This window comes from Trichechus manatus, unplaced genomic scaffold (assembly GCF_000243295.1).
Source record: "Trichechus manatus latirostris isolate Lorelei unplaced genomic scaffold, TriManLat1.0 scaffold00011, whole genome shotgun sequence".
In the NCBI taxonomy this organism is placed as follows: Eukaryota; Metazoa; Chordata; class Mammalia; order Sirenia; family Trichechidae; genus Trichechus; species Trichechus manatus.
This window is the reverse complement of record NW_004443947.1, coordinates 29,288,861-29,305,598: the sequence shown is the minus strand read 5'-3', so window position 1 is coordinate 29,305,598 and position 16,738 is coordinate 29,288,861. Positions and strand designations below refer to the sequence as shown.

Genomic DNA, 16,738 nt, shown 5'->3' with positions numbered 1-16,738 from the left:
CTAGAATCTTGCTCAGGGCAGGGTTCTTGGCCTCTGTAAGACAGAGCAGGCAAAGGCCTAGAGAGGACTAGTGACTTCAAAGGAATCTCCTTGGACTTACATGTGCTCCAAGATGGAGCCCCTCCTATGACATATCCAACATACAGCTACTACCCAGATCAAAGACTGAATGTTGAAACACCCCAGGTCCTGACCAAAGTCCCAAGACCGCACATCCTAAATCTCCTGTCACTGACTGAGGAGATGGAACTAGACAGCAACAAAGATTTTTCTTTTAAAACTCTTTCTTTGGGGCCATGAACCAGAAGCCTTTCTGGGGGCAGCTGGCTTGATTTTCCTCAGACGTACAAGACTCTCGCTCTGCAATGCATAGTTCATGCAGCTATACAGCTCACAGAGAAGGCCTCTTATGAGAATGCCCACTCTACCCTCAGATTGGTGCCTCTATTTCTGGAAAATTCCTCCCACTCTTTAAGATGCCTCAGCCAGCCCTTGTGTTCCCCTCCATGACCCACATTGTCTCCTTGAGTTCTCTGCTGCGATTTTGTTCTGAGTCAGGATGTTCTGCACTGCGTTGTACAGCAGCCGGTCCCTGAGCACACACTGCGGAGAAGAACCACCCCCACAACCCTCACTTTCACAGTATTTGCCTTGCCAATTATTAGTACAATGGGCCAATTCTCATTCTGTATTGCTCTTGGGGAAAATATGCAGGCTAGGGAACTGGCCTAGATTGGAAATGGAACAGGAGAAGTTGCCAATTAACATGCATTCCTTTTTTGCATCCCCTAAAGGGGATAGTCTCTAGGGACAATTTATAAAAAAGCATGATCCCAGGCCCTCTAGGAACTCCTTAGATGCCTCAAATCTCTGGAGATTGGGATGAGGGTCAAAGGTCAAAGGTGATTTGGTTCAACTCTCTGTCCACTGTTTGAATCCCTCCAATAACTTCTAACTTCTTCCTGAATACTTCCGTGGTTGAGGAACTCAACACTACCTACGGCGGTGTATTCTACCTCTGGACAGTTCTATTTATTTCAAAGGTGTTTCTTTTGTTGAATCAAATCTGCCTGCATATAAGTCCCCTGCTTTGGTCCTAGCTAGTGAGTGAGCCTAGCCAACCACTCAGTCTCTACTCCAGGAAATAGCCCACCACTTATGAAAATGTTTCTTAGGCCCAAAACACAAGTTTTGGAGAAGCACAAGAGAAAGTCTACTGTAGCAGAAAAGCTAATAGGTAGAAGAGGGATTGGACTTTTCTACGTGGCCCTGAAAGCCAAAGTCAGGCTGCAGAATCAGCAGGTGGAAGGCTTGTAAGAAGCCCCTAAAAACCCAGTTGTACTCATATCAGCTAATATGCTCTACTAGATCCCATGGAAGCTAGAGAGGAGCAGAAAACTTCAGCCTTTGCTTTGTAGAAGTTCACATTCCCACCAGGAAGAGGAGAAGGAATGGAAGGAGTTGAAGAAACATATGATCCTAAAATCTGAGACCTGGTTCAGATTTATCAGACCTTGACTGATGGGCAGCTCCAGTCTCAGTGAAAGGCACTGGACTTAGAGCTGACGGCCATGGCTTCCAGAGCTTCCTACTTTTGCCATGAAGAAAGCTTCAAGTCTCTCTGTGACAGCCCTGGCTCAAACTTCATCATGAAGATTTGATCCAGCTCTACGTTCTTGGAAGGGATGTTAGCTCACAAACAGAGAGAGACTGGGACAGCCCCCCAATATGTGGGAAGAGTAAAAAGAAACATGAAAAAAAAATCTCCCTGCTACATGAGAGAGGCAGCAAATTAAGATAACAGATTAAGGGGAACAGACGAAGAGGGGCTTCATCACCACAGCAACAAGCCCAATAATTCTGAAAGATGGGATTTTTCTTTTTCTTTTCACCTGTCACTCTTCCCTGTACTGTCATTCTCTTTCCCTCTCCTGGTGGGAGACAAGTTGTGACATTTTTCACTCCCACCAACAAGCTGCCTGGCTTTTTGGAAGTATGGCTGCTGCAGGATTGGAGGAGAATGGGGTCTCCCAGAGGGGTGCTCAGGAGCCTCAAATTCCATCTCTCCCTTTTCTTTAGTCAGAACTGAAAAGTGTGTGGCTTGCCTGTAGACTGTGAACAAAGCTGTTTGTACTCAAGCCCAGGAGGAAGCCCCCCTCTTGTATGGACACTTGGTCAGAGGAGGAATCGGAGCTCTGGTCCTCAAATAAAAGGGATTTCTCTCCCCACCCCAGGATGCCCCATCATGAATCAAAGACAGTCAGTAACAGCAACTGAACAGAAGGCCGTGGTCTCGGGGATCTTTAGAAAGAACTAAAAAACCTAAGGATGATGCTATCAGAAAGCTAATGGCACACATAAGGAAAGTCACAAAGCCTTGCCTAAATGTAAGGTCCTCTGCTGTCTGGGCTAAGAAGACAACAACACCACTCCTTCATCCCACACTCTATCAAATTATGCCATATTTGAACAGTTGTGCTACGTCTAAGTTTGCTAATATGGGTGGTGATAGGGTCCAGGTACCCCTTCACTCCAGAGGTCTTTTCTGATCCCGCTACTACAGAATCATCTTGGCATAAAGAAGGCTCAAGGACAGTATTTGTTTTGCAAGATGTAGTAGTCATTTAATGCTCTTTGGGTGTATGGGATGTGCATCCTCCCCCTACTATCTCCATGAACCAGAGACCTCCTTCTGAATGTAGATGCTCTCCACCTCCAGACATAATCAGACACTCAGTCACTGGGCCCGCTTCATCCTGCAGTTATATAGCATATGGCCCCTACTCCCATATGAAGATCTTCCTTCCCCAGATATATCAGAAGGCCAAGGAGGCAGCTACCTTTGTAAGGACTGTTGGAGATAGTAACAGAAAACGGATGCCTACCACTCCCTTATCCTTGAAGGCAAGCCACACTGAGAACTGGGAAGAAGTTATGAGGAAGGAAACAGCCTTGGTGGAAGGAGGCAAGGTGCACTTCAGCTATTGAAAGACTGATCACTTGTGGAGTCAGCAGGACGTGGTCCTTATACCACAGCCTTCTTGTCTACCAACTTCCCTGAATTTTGTTTCCCATTCCCTCCCTCTAAGCATTACTGTCAATCACTCCTTGCTAAAGTGTAAGCTGATAGTACGTTACAATGCCCACCCACCCCGGCCATACTCAAGTCCACACAGAACATAACCATAAGTTCTGATAACCATAAGTCTTCCAAGGAATCTAAACAATTACTCTCCAGAGGTAGAATTTCAGATCCTTTGAAAAGAAAACAGAGAGACATTTTGTGTGCCCTGCAAATTACGCCAAGTGGGAATTTACTTGTTCAGCCAACTCTTGAACCACGCACCAACCTCATTTTTGCACATTTCCCTTATCAGGCCATAATACCAGAGCAGGAGAAATTCTGCCCCTTTGAACAGTCATTTCCACTGCTTCCAAAGCCAGGCTATGCCTTGCCAAGTGTAACCCATATTCAGAGCCATCTGCTTTAGCAATATAGGAAGCAACCAAGGGGGTGTGTTTAGATTTATCTACAGATCTGCTGGCCAAGGCTGCTTCTGGGGTGAGGTGGGGAGCAAGGAGGCAGGCTGCTATTTGCCAGCTGCAGAACCCATGCTCAACCCAGCTGAATCCTGTACAATGCGCCTATAGAACTAGGGCAGAGGTTACTGACTTGGTCAGTAGGAACCCCCTTTTTCACATGCCCAGATTCCAACAGGCAACTGTCAGAGTTGCCCCTAGGGTAACACAGTTCACCCCTTGTGGGGCTAGCCTACATCCTCACCTGAAAAAGAACACATGAACAAGTATAAAGGCCATGTCCTGCCCAGCACCACCAACCAGCCAACTATGGTGTGTACCTGTGCCAGTTGAGGCATGCATTTCATTTTAATTCAATGAGACTCTTGTTTGACCTGAGAGAACAATATAAGCAAACGTGTTAAAGCCACCACGACATCTGGGGATGATATGCTTCAAAGATTTAAAGATATTCTCTCGCTTGTGTCAAAAATTTGATTGAGCAGGTTGCCCCCTCTCTCTGAGCCCTTCCCTCCCACCATGACCACCAGTTTTCCTTTTATTGTTCTCACCCCTTGGGAAGGTGTTGTCCCTCAGCATTTTGAACCCCACTGGAGATGACAGAACTCAGGGATGGTCTCACTAGACTTATGACCTTTCTCAGGCTCTGCAGGGTGAGCTCTGTCCACATTTCTTAGACATGGGTACTTGTCATCTAGCCCCTAGGAATGAAGTACCCTGCTCCACGCCCCTGCTCATCCAAAGCCAGTGCAAGATCTTCCATTATAGGCAACAGAAATTTTTAAAAGTCAGCCACCTGGTCTACCTCCAGTGTGTTTTAGCAAGCACTTTCAATGGAGAAATGACACCAATTAAGTATAATTATTAGAATTTAATAGAGCCATTTTTCTATCTCAGTGCCTTTTTACTATTTGAAGCCCCCTAGTGTTTTTTTTCTCTTCCTAAATTGGGACTCAGAGCAGTAAGTTAAAGGTATATATCTGTTGGTCTTTTTTATACATATAATAACTGTCTTATTATACTGAGAGCAAATGCACGTCTAGGGAAAAGTTCGTTTTAAGTACCAATTCTCAGAAAAATGCCCGGAGACATAAACAATGAGCTAAGCCAGTGTGTTGCTGGGTAACAATGTAGGGGCAGGAACTGAGCTGAAAAACAAGGAACAAGGTTTTCTGAAACAATGGGGTAAGCGCAGGGGTGTAGGTGTTGGTAGAAGCTGCCCTGAATTTTCGGGGATATCTCCCACTCTAGAAAAGGCTTTGGGGAGAGGGAAAAGGTGATTATAAATTAAGCATAATCAAGGATGCTGGGAAATTTGTTAGATGCATACCTTTTTTTTTTCTTGGGAATGTTTTTGCACTTAGGCAATGAGTAAAAAGCTTTTCCAACTGTTACGAATGTTAAAGAGGGTTATGGGGTTGCGTGTATGTGCGTAAACATGTTGTTGCTTAGATGGTCTTTAGCCTCTTGGCTCACTTTACTTTTTCCCCCTCCCCTCCCCTCCCTCCTGTTTCTAGGACAAGACAAGTGCTCTGAGCCTCAGCAATGTGGCAGGAGTGTTCTACATCCTGATCGGAGGACTTGGGCTAGCCATGCTGGTTGCCTTAATCGAGTTCTGCTACAAATCCCGTAGTGAATCCAAGCGGATGAAGGTGGCATCGTCTTCCCAGGCCTTTTTCCTAAACTGTTCTGTGATGCAACTGGGTTTCAGAGGGGTCCCTTTGCTAGAGAAAGTGGAGAGTGACAAGAAATTGAGGTCAGCCCAAAGCAAGAGGTAAAAAGCTATTAGGAGGAAGGTGACAGAGAGGCAGCCATGAGAAAGGAAGGAAAGTGGTATGTGTCAGAGACAAACATAAAGCCCAAGAAAACAACTACATCAGCCAGAGATGGAGTAGTAAGCTAAAGTTTAGGAGTTTGTGTGGACAGTCATCACAGCCTGACGGAAGAGTGATCACTAGAAAGGCTGATTCTCTCCCAGGTTGCATCAATAGAAGTATAGCTCCCAAAATGAGGGAGGGGATGTCTACCTTGTGCTCTGTGCTGATCTCACATGCATGGTGAATTGGGTTCTTTCTTAGCCACCACATTATAAGATGAACATTGGCCAGAGGAGCATTTGCAGACAAGGGTGAGCAGATTCGTTAGAGGATCCAAACCACATCAAATATAGCTGAAGGAACCTTGAGAAGAGAATTATGGAGGATGTGAGAGCTGTCTGTAAAAATATGGAGACTCTTCAGGGAGAAAGAAAACAAACTAGTTCTATGGGGCTCCAAAGAACTAATGACTGAAAACAACAGGGAACAGATGTAAGCACAATAAGCAAGATCTACTTTTCTAACAGAGCTACCCAAATATGGGATGGACTATCCCAATAGGTAGCAAGCTCTTCATCACTGGAGGTATGCAAGCAGAAGCTGAATAACTCTAGGCAAGAATATAGATTGAAACACCCAAAGGGAATTTGGTTTAAATAACCTCCAAAAAACAAAACGAACAAAACCAGTTGCTGTTGAGTCAACACCAACTCATGGCGACCCCATGTGTGTCAGAGTAGAACTGTGCTCCATAGGGTTTTCAGTGGGTGATTTTTCAGTAGTGTACCAGGCCTTTCTTCCGAGGTGCCTTGGGTGGATTTCAGACACTAAACTTTTGGTTGCACCACCCAAGGATTCCTCCAACACCCCTCATATTTCATCATTTAGCCTCATTAAGAAAATATTTATGGAGATGTTAACCATGTGAACAACACCATGCACAAGGCATCTTGGGGGAGGCAGAGAGGTGAGATATACAGTCCTTGACCTTCAGCACCTTTCAATATCAACAGAGAATGAGCCCAGAAAAAATTACTTAATGAGGTAGCCTATGGCATAGACAGGAAAGCCTACAGGAGTTTAGAGAAGAAAGTAACTGGAGAAGGCTTCCAGGAAGACACAGGATCTAAAGGAAGGACGAGTGGGACTTAGACCAAGAGAATGGGAGAAGTGCACAGTCACAGATGACATGTTGTGGTTGTATGGTGACTTAGGCTATTACCTTGTGTTGATTAGATGTGAGCCATTGGCAGGATTTGCTCTCCTAGAATGTGCCCTAAAAAGCCCACTTTTTGACATACTATCACTCTTCAGCTCAGCGCACCCACTGTTGGATCATGAATAGCTCCAGGTCACCCTTGGAGAAGACCTCTCTGGGCATTTGCTCCCCCTTTTTGGAAACATTGTATCACATTCTTTACATGAGGGCAGGAGGGGGTATTCTGTCCTGGCATTCAGAATTTCCACATCATAGCTCCAGCCTTCCTTCCCCTCCCAGGCAACGTGCTGTCCTCACACACTCCATGCTCCTACACCCACCCCATGCTTCCCTTCCATGTGCCTTTATGCAGGCTGGTCCTCTGTGAATACGCTGGTCCAGCCTTATATCACAGAGGGCTCATTTAACAATAATGCTACATCCCTACAATATAATAACAAAGACCAATCAAGGGATGGTAGCGTGATGGTATTTTGCAAGGGAAACTAGGACCACTTCAGTCTTACCTTTGACCAGTGCCCCCGCATCCCCCACCAGGTCTTCTTGGAAAGTGTGATTGCCTCAAGGACAAAGCACAGCAAAGCTGTGGGCCTCAGACCCTAAGCCAAGTGCAGACCTCCAGAGAGCTTGACTGGACACAACAAAGACCCCTAGTACCTAAATAAAAGTTTCTTTGCCTATTCCATCTGTCTTAGTTATCTAGTGCTGCTGTAACAGAAATATCACAAGTGGATGGTTTTAACAAACAAAAATTTATTCTCTCACAGTCTAGTAGGCTATAAGTCCAAATTCAGGGTACCAGCTCTGGGAGAAGGCTTTCTCTCTCTGTTGACTCAGGAGGAAGGTCCTTGTCATCAATCTTCCCCTGGTCTAGGAGCTTCTCAGCACAGGGACCAAAGGACATGCTTTGCTACCGGCTCTGATGTCTTAGTGGTAGGAGGTCCCCATGTCTCTCTGCTCACTTCTCTTTTATATCTCAAAAGAGATTGATTTAAGACACAACCTAATCTTGTAGATTGAGTCCTGCCTCATTAACATAACTGCCTGTAATCCTGCCTGATTAACATCATAGAGGTAGGATTTACAACACATAGGAAAATCACATCAGGTGACAAAATGGCGGATGATCACATAATACTGGGAATCATGGCCTAGCCAAGTTGACACATATTTTGGAGGGACACAGTTCAATGCCTGACACCATCCAAATCACAAGCCTAAAGACTCTCCTATCCTACTCTTCCAAAGGGAGGCAAGGCCACTGCAGAGGCAAAGAGAAGGGCAAGAGAAGAGTTGGGTGTGCTCCAACCTGTACAATGAGCAATGACACAAACCAGGGGCCCAGGCCTGGCCCAGGACTGATTAGAGGTGCTCCTTCTTACTGCTTCCTCAGGAGACAGTGCAGGGTAGTGGTCTAGAGTGCAGGCTTCAGAGCCCAGATGCCCAGGCCTCAATCCTGCCTGTTTTACTTATTAACTCTGCATCTTGGACAAGTATCAGTAACTCTGATCCTCATTTTCTTTTTCTGTAAAATGGATGCAGTGGTAGAACATACTTCATAGAATCGTTGTGAGGATTGTATAACAGATATGAAGGGGCTGCCAGAATACTAGGGCCAGAGTAAGCCGTCAATAAATAATAACAACATCAATAATAACAGCAAGCATTATATTATTACTATGATTATTATTATTATTTAGTAGCCATCTACATCCTCCTTAAAACTTTCCTTTTATTGCTCCCGCTTACATGAGCTAGGTTTCTTGAGCTATATTGATTGTGAGTTCCATAAGGTAAGAAGCTATGTCTGATTTCTCTTCAGACTTCCCAGACACATTAGATAAGTATTAGTAAAGTTAATGTGGAATTATATCCAGAAGAGAGACTCTCTTGGAGGATGAAATATGCCATGGGAGAGAGCTTCCATCAGGTTAAGAAAGTCCCACCATCAAAATCACCCAGCCTGAGAAGTACAAGGCACATCATTCAAGGTGGCTTTGATCCATCTGTTTGTGCATATAAAATCTGATAAGACCAGGCCCCAGCCCTTCCTGTAGGATTACCCTGACTCCCACTAATCATGACCAGTACCAGATGGTGGTACCAGGGTGGCTAAAGACTGTGATCCTGTTAACAATGGGACAGTGTTGACCTCACCACTGAAGTCACAATGTTCAGGTTAAGACAAGAAATCTTAGAAGAGGCTGCTGAGTCGTGACATCACCTCTTGGAGACATTCTCACCCTTTACAATGAAGATGTTTAATTTCTCAGACACCAACATCAAGGTCTCTTGGAATCATTAATTCAAGGTCTTCCATCACAGTCTCTGTTAATTACATAATTCCACTGGTTGGCACGACTTCTGACCAACTCACTGAGACTCCTAATAGAATTTTTAATCTTCCAGCTGCAGAAAAGTTACTTCCACTGTCTTTATTAATCAACCCAGCCCTTAATTTCCAAAACTCCATCAACTCCTCTCTTATCCAAAGAAGATAAGTGGAATTCATCCCAGTTGCCTCTCAGACTTCCCATTTTTGCAGTTCTCTTTATTATTCTGTGTTTTGCCTTCTCCAGAGGCAATTAGCATCGTAAGTGCAGCCTCCAACATCACACAGAGGCCTACAGCAACATGAAGAGGGCCTTTGGTGAGAATGTTCGCTCTTATTTCTTTCCTTGGTCATGGTATTTGGCCAACTCCTGAGGCCCTGAGCCCCTAACTTAGTTCAGGGCCAGCCCCACATTCCCAACCCTTTCCACAGAGCCTTTTCTCACTCTGCATGGATGAGAGAAGGAAGAGAGGACCAAGGAGCAGGGGAAAGAGAGAGACGAAAGGAAGGGAAGAGGAAAGAACTTTTTTTAGTAACTCCCATGTTTAAAGGGCTTTCATATACATTTTCATTAACCCTGTAATGTGTTGTTCTTGCAAACCTACAGATGAAGAAATAGGCGTTCAGAGAAGCTAAGTATCTTGTCCAAGGTTGCACAAGCTAGAAACTAGAGGAACAGGAATTAGACCTTAAACATGAATTCCAAGAAGCCCTTGGTACTAGCCAAAGTGCTTCCCCTAAATTTCTTTTGCCTGTGCCAACCACATTATTGTTGTTAGGTGCTGTCGAGTCAGTTCCAACTCATAGGGACCCTGTATACAACAGAACGAAATGCAGCATGGTCCTGCAACATCCTCACAATTGTTGCTATATTCGAGCCGTTTGTTGCTATATTCGAGCCGTTTGTTGCAGCTACTGTGTCAGTCCATCTTGTTGTGAGGCTTCCTCTTTTTCGCTGACTCTCTACTTTCCAAGCATGAAGTCCTTCTCCAGGGACTGGTCCTCCTGATAACATGTCCAAAGTACATGAGATAAAGTCTTGCTATCCTCACTTCCAATGAGCATTCTGGCTGTACTTCCTCCGAGATGGATTTGTTTGTTCTTCTGGCAGTCAATGGTATAGTCAATATTCTTCACTAACACCATAATTCAAATGAGTTAATTCTTCTTTGATCTTCCTTATTCCAACCACATACAAAACAAGAAAAACCTAACCCATTGCCGAAGAGTCAATTCCGACTCATAGCAACCCTGTAGGACAGAATAGAACTGTCTCATAGGGTTTCCTAGGCTGTAAATCTTTATGAAAGCAGACTGCCACATCTTTCTCCCAGGGAATGGCTGGTGGGTTTGAACTGCCAACCTTTCAGTTAGCAGCTGAGCGCCTTAACTACAGATAAACAAAAAAACAAACCCATTGCTGTCAAGTCAATTCCGACTCATAGCGACTCTTTAGGACAAAGCAGAACTGCCCCATAGAGTTTCCAAGGAGCACCTGGTGGATTCAAACTGCCGACCTTTTGGTTAGCAGCTGAACTCCCTAATCGCTATGCAACCAGGTTAACTACACATAGCACCAGATAATTTTTGGCAACTCTTTATCTGAGCACCTACTATGTGTCCTTCCAGCCTGACCACAGTGCTGGTCATAAGGATAATAAGATGCAGCCCCTACCCATGGTATATACCCCTTGCTGTGCCTTGTTGATTCTCTTTCCCCTTTGGTATGCCACATGAACAGGACAGACAGCAAGTATCACAAGGACAGTGGAAAGGCTCCTGCAGGCATTCCTTCCACAAAGACACACTGAGCACCACTGGGTGCTAGGCATTGTTCAGCACTGGGGACACAGACACAGTTTTTATTCTCAGAAAGCTGAGAGTTTGATAGGGAAGATCAAAAGTATACAAATATGTACATATGCAATGAGTGTTATGAAGAAAGATGCCTGTCAAGTATAGGGCAGAGGGCTGGTCCTGATCAGGGAGCAGGCGTGTGGGAGGTGAGAGCAGCTTCCCTGAGAAACTGATGTTTAATAGGCTTGAAGCGTGGAGAGGAATTAATCAAGGAATGAGAGTTGTTAGCAAAGGACCCACAAATGTCAGAGACACAAAGCCTAGAACTCCTGCTTGGAAATGGGAAGAAGACCAGGGAGCCCAGGATATAGAAAGACTGAGGGAAAGGGATAGCATGTGCGAATCAGGGCGTCCTAGAGGGACTTCAGGCAGCCCTTAACATTGGAGTATAATGCAAACTGGCATATAGTATCAAAAATATATAACCTAAGACACTTTCTAAATTGAATAAAGGCTCAGATTCCCTATAGCCTCTCTTCAGTCTGAAAACAGACTGTAACTTGAGTTCTTAGCTGATGTTTAGGAAACAAGGGTCTCTGTTATTCACCACCTTGCTCCCAAAGGAAAATAATCTCCAGCCTCTCCCACCCCCAGGAGAGCTGCTGCCCTTTCATAATTATATGTGGCTGTGCTAACACGGGGTGTATTGAAGCAAGAGCAATTGAAGCCTTGCACATCTCCCTGGAATTTGTGAGCAGCTGAGAGACTCGATAGCACAGGGGGAGCATCTTCCACGGCAGGTGGTCACTGTGCTTCTTAGCACACGTGATCCTGATGAGGTCATTACTGAGGTCTGAGCTTTCATTAGGGTGTTCTGTGATGCACAGAGGCTGGGTAGACTTTTTTTTCAGAAAGGCAAGTGGCTGAAAAGTCAGGATGTAATCACCATTATAGAAATGAGCCTCCAACGAGCCAATTTGGGGTTGGACTTTTTACCCTGAGTATCCGTTTCAAAAACAACAAAGACAACTATGAACTATAAGAATGTCTGGTCTATCGGGGTAGACAATAGAAAACTCTATTTCTCAAAGGCAAGGGGAGGAATGACATCAGCTTAAACATCAGCTGATGACAGTTTAGCTATAGAGAACCATGCCACTTTGTCACTAGGTTACATATACCTGTACCCTTAAGCAGAGGCCTAGCAAGGAGGGCGGGGAACAGGTAGGGCGCCATGTCCTGGGCATCACATTCGTGCCCTAGGTGCCACTTGAGGTGGTGCGCCAATTAGCAGTTTCTATTGACCGTGAGAGTTTCCATGCCAGCTGTGAGAGATCATTCAGCTATTTAACACTAATTGTCCTAGGTGTTATTTTCCATACTTAGGCCCCTGCCCTTAAGCAAGTCAATTTTAAGCCCTCAGTTTCTCTGTAAAATGAATAGGATAAACTAGATCAGTGTTTTTCAACCTTGCTTGCATATTAGAATATGGGGAGGTTTTAAAACTCGTTCCAATTACATTTTGCATATTTTATTATTCAAACAAGTCCTGCATCCCCTTAACAAATGCTGTTGGAGGTAGGATAGCATTTTTCCTGAAGTAAATCAAATGTAATATTTCATTTAACCCAATGATAATATATCCCTGATTTAAAAAATTCAAAGCATTTTCACGCAGTAACACAACTCTTGCTCTTAAAACTCTGTAGGTGCATAGATCATCGTATTTTACAGAGGTGGCAAATAAGGAAAGTCTAGAGAGGTAAGGGGAGTCCCTGGGTGGCACAAAAAGGTAAGCATTTGGCTACTAACCAAAAGGTTGGTGGTTCGAATCTATCCAGAGGTACCTCAGAAGAAAGGGATCTATTTCTGAAAAGTCACGGCCATTGAAAACCCTATAGAGCAAAGTTCTACTCTGAAACACATGGGGTCGCCATGAGTCAGAATCGACTTGACTCTATGGCAACTGGTTTGGTTTGTTTTTTTGGTTAGAAAAATAAAGAGATATGTACAGGGTCACACAACTAGTTAATGTCAGAACCAAAACTAGAACCCAAGTTTCCTGCATCCCATTCCCAGAAGCTTTTCCACCTGGTCATGTTACTACATGTATCATTATCAACAATATCATGAAATTATTCCACCTTTAGAAATCACTGAACGTAAGAACTGGAAAAGATCTTAGAGATCACTCAGTCTAACATACTCATTAAAGAGAGACAACCTGAGGCCCAGAGAGAGGATCAGACTTGTCCATAGCCACAAAACAGTTTTGTGGGTTCACGAGAAATCAAGATTATCATTATAGGTTAGGAAAGGAGCCGGACAGAAAGGATAGTTGGGGTGGTATTTTAGGTCCAGTTTTGATTCCTCCTTGCCAGTCATTGCCAAGGACCCGGGGAAGAACCCCCGGTCCTCCTGAAAAGGGTTTCTGTTTGATCCCACAGCAATCCATCAACGAAGCCATACGGACTTCAACTCTCCCTCGGAACAGTGGGGCAGGAGCCAGCGGCAGCGGCAGTGGAGAGAATGGCCGGGTGGTCAGCCACGACTTCCCCAAGTCCATGCAGTCGATTCCTTGCATGAGCCACAGTTCAGGGATGCCCTTGGGAGCGACAGGATTGTAACTGGAGTAGGCTCAGGCTCCCCCTGCCCAATCCCAAACCCTTCAGTGCCAAAAACAACGACAAAATGAAACACAACCGCCACCAACCACCACGACCACAAGGAGGATGATTCAACAGAGTTTCCTGAAGAATTAAAAAACCATTTTGCTGTCCCTTTTCCTTTTTTGATGTTCTTTCACCCTTTTCCGTTTGCTAAGTGAGGATGATAAATAACACTTTGTACTGCAATAAGAGGAGAGCAACCCTGTCTAATGAAGTCTGTGTCTCTGAAAATGGAGTCACTGGAACACTAATGAGGAAACTGTACTGTGTTCTTTTAATTGGGCTGTTAACGTGTCTTAGCGTGTGCAATATTTTTTTTCTTAGTAATATCCATGGTTTGTAAGTTCTTTTAGGCTCCTTCTTTCTCCTTACTTACTCCCAACTCCCTATCCATCCTTCTTCAGTTTTTAGGTTTGAGATTCAAGATTTGTTCCACCTTATAGGCAAGCAAAAGGAAAAAATGCAACCTTCAAACTAATCTGCCATGGGGGCTCTCCAAGTTACCCTCCAGTCCTTAGCCCCCAAGCCGTGGATGGAGACAGACGTTGTTGTTAGAAGAATGGGCTGCGTTCCCCAGATGGAATACCGCCTAAACACTGATTGAGCTGAGACTGCTTGTGAAAAGCAGCCCAGAACGAGGGTGCTGGAGAGGGCAAGACAGATGTGCAGTCAAAGAAGGACTTATGAAGCTATTGCTAGAGACTCAGAAAAGCTTCTTTCATGTGTAGGAACCCTTCATAGGTCTTATATGGAGCAGTATGGTTCTTCACAGTGTCAACCTCAACCCTGAGTAGTATGTCCTTCTGCTGTGCTGAGGTCCAAAGGCACCCTGGCAGCTGAAGGGTAGTCGGCCTCCTGGACTAAGAAGAGCCTTGACAACGCTGATGGCCAGGGAGGTATCACCCACAATTCTCACTTTTCCCTTGCTTGACATCTGAGCAGGGAACCCTGGTGTTGAATAGACTTTCTTTCTTTGCAGAGCCTCAGATATGGGGGAAATGCTGTGCTAAGTGCAAAGGAAGGGTGATGGAAGAATTTTGGAGGAGTAAGCCCCAGCAAAGCCCAGAAGCGATAGAGCCTTCCATCATGTGCCCTGTCCTAGGTTTGAGAGACCAAATATGAAGCTCAGGGTTTTGCTGAAACAGACAACTTGGGTTTTTATGTCAATATAAAGATTGTTAATTTAGCATGTGGCCAGCTAACAATCTATCACCTTTATAAAGCAAGATGCCCAAGGTGGAATTATTTGAAAGTGAATAGGGATATGGATTGATAATGACACTGACATTCGGGGACTTTAAGAGCCCTGACCCTGACTTCTAGCCCAAGGAGGCTGACCTTCAACCTGGTTAAGACAGAATAAGGACATTGTATTCTAATGACCAGAATCAATACACCTACAATTGTGTCTATAAAGCAGAACAAAATCAAGATTGGAGAAGTGACAGGGTTCATGGAGAGAAGCCCAGGCTGACTGCAGCTTTGGTTGGGGGAGCTATACAAGGTCCCTGGTACACAGCTTTCTTGGAGATTCCAACTTTCATTCTTGGTGCAGTTGGCTTCCAGCTCTCCAGCAGCCACTCTCCTAGGTGCATGAATCAGTGCGTGCCATGTGTCATTAGCTTTTATTGATAACCATATTCTGGCTTGTTCCCTTACCCCTACTTCTAACCAGTCTTCTCTGCTAGAGGTTATCATTCGCAATTGACAAGCTAAAGGTATTGGAACCTACCTTGGGGTAGGTGCAGCATGATTGGCTTCATCTGTGGATTCTCTCAGTGGACACCCACCATCTCTGTGTCTCTCTTGTTCTCCTTCCATCAGCCACAACAAAGAAAACTCTTCGTCCTGTCAACTCAAGTGTTGTTGTTCAGTCTCTCATATGTCAATGTGGGCACGGTACATAAACCAGGACCTTCAAGATGGATTATCGCTTTTCAGTACTACCAGCCGATGCCTCCCCACCCTGCTCCTGCCCTTGCACCAATACCAGATTTTTCTCAACCCTTAGCCTACCACTGCAGAATCTGATATGTCCCAGTATTAGAGAGTCTGCATTTTGGAGGAGATGGAAACAAGCCCCTACCATCAACATGCTTCAAAGACTTTTTGCCTTTGGCCTGTAAGACACCACTCCAGCCACTGAGGGCACCAGTAACATGATCTGAAAAGGAGAGACCGTCTTTGCTAGAAATGAGAGCCTATGTTGTGTGTGGGTCCAAGACTCCAGTAGAAGATGCTTTTCATTAATGGAGGGGTGAAGGGGAAAACAAAAGCAAGAAAAAAGTTAACTTGTATTATGTATTTTTACTACACTTTTCTTAAAAATAGAGCAATGGGAAAACTCTGAAAGAGATTGACATTTTTCTCAACAGGAATCCATACTTAACAGTTCTGGCTTTCATTAAATTTTGCTCTTTGGTACCTGGGCCTTTTATTTAACATCTATATTTGTTTTAACTCTCTTGGTAGATGTGTGAAAGGATTTTTGCTTGATCAAACACTAAATATTTTTTTGGCTCCTGTTTTTATTTCAAATAGACAGGGTTTTTTTTTTCTCTCTCTCTTTTTTTTTTTTTTTTGGTATTTGCATAAAATGAAAACATCACCGAGAATTAAATCACTGTGGATCCATTATCTACTTTTCATTTTTGTCCATTTCATTTTCGTGCCATTTCTGAAGCTGGGGCTCTAGAGATTGCTATTCCCTTATGTGTAAGCCTGAGTTCAGTAGATTTTTAAGGGTAACCACTGTGCCTCACTGACAAACAGCCCTCAAACCAACCCTTTCAGCTGAACTAGATCACCGTGAGTGATTCATCCAAACAGGATAACAGAAAAAGACAAAGAGTGGTATTGAGTTGTCAAGGGCCACAGTTCTAATCACTTAAAGAGAATAGTTTGACTTGTAGCTGTCACAGTGTCTCTAGGGAACTGCATGGCTCACAAGAAATTTCTCTCAGAAGTCCCCAAACTGGAATCCAGGTATATCTCTGATGTGGACAGAGCCACAGCCAGAATAATAAAATCTAGCCTGGGCTAATATGTAGATAATCTTGGTCTTCAAAATACACCACCCTCATTCTTGTCTGTAAGCTTTTTTTTCCTCAAGTAAGATGGGCTTTCCATAAAGGATCTGACACTCATTGACATTTAGATATTGTTGATTAAGAACAGCTTTAAGTGTTTTCTTTCCCAAGAAACTTTGCCTTTGAATAGGAGCCAGAGGTCTAAAATAAATGAATAAACTCTAACACTGGTATTTCAGGCAGTCACTACCATGGTAGAGAAGTATTGGGAGAAAAGACAAACTAGCAGGCTTGTATGAAGTTCCAGTCATCATTCTCATCCACTTGCAGTTACC

General features: G+C 44.2%; 1 protein-coding gene across 5 annotated transcripts in view; it reads left to right on the top strand.

Moving 5' to 3' along the window:
• GRIA1 (glutamate ionotropic receptor AMPA type subunit 1) overlaps positions 1-16,011 on the top strand; it is a 379,118-nt gene extending 363,107 nt beyond the window's left edge. For 4 of the 5 annotated variants that reach the window (XR_001121565.1, XM_004371282.1, XM_004371280.1 and 1 more), the window contains 2 exons: positions 5,058-5,192; positions 13,132-16,011. Coding sequence is in view for 4 of the 5 variants with exons in the window: in XM_004371282.1 (XP_004371339.1) it covers positions 5,058-5,192; positions 13,132-13,332 (336 nt within the window). In the remaining variant the exon portion in view is untranslated. The remainder of the gene's footprint in view (positions 1-5,057; positions 5,193-13,131) is intronic. The other variant, XM_004371283.1, reaches the window with a different exon arrangement.
• The last annotated feature ends 727 nt before the right edge of the window (positions 16,012-16,738 follow it).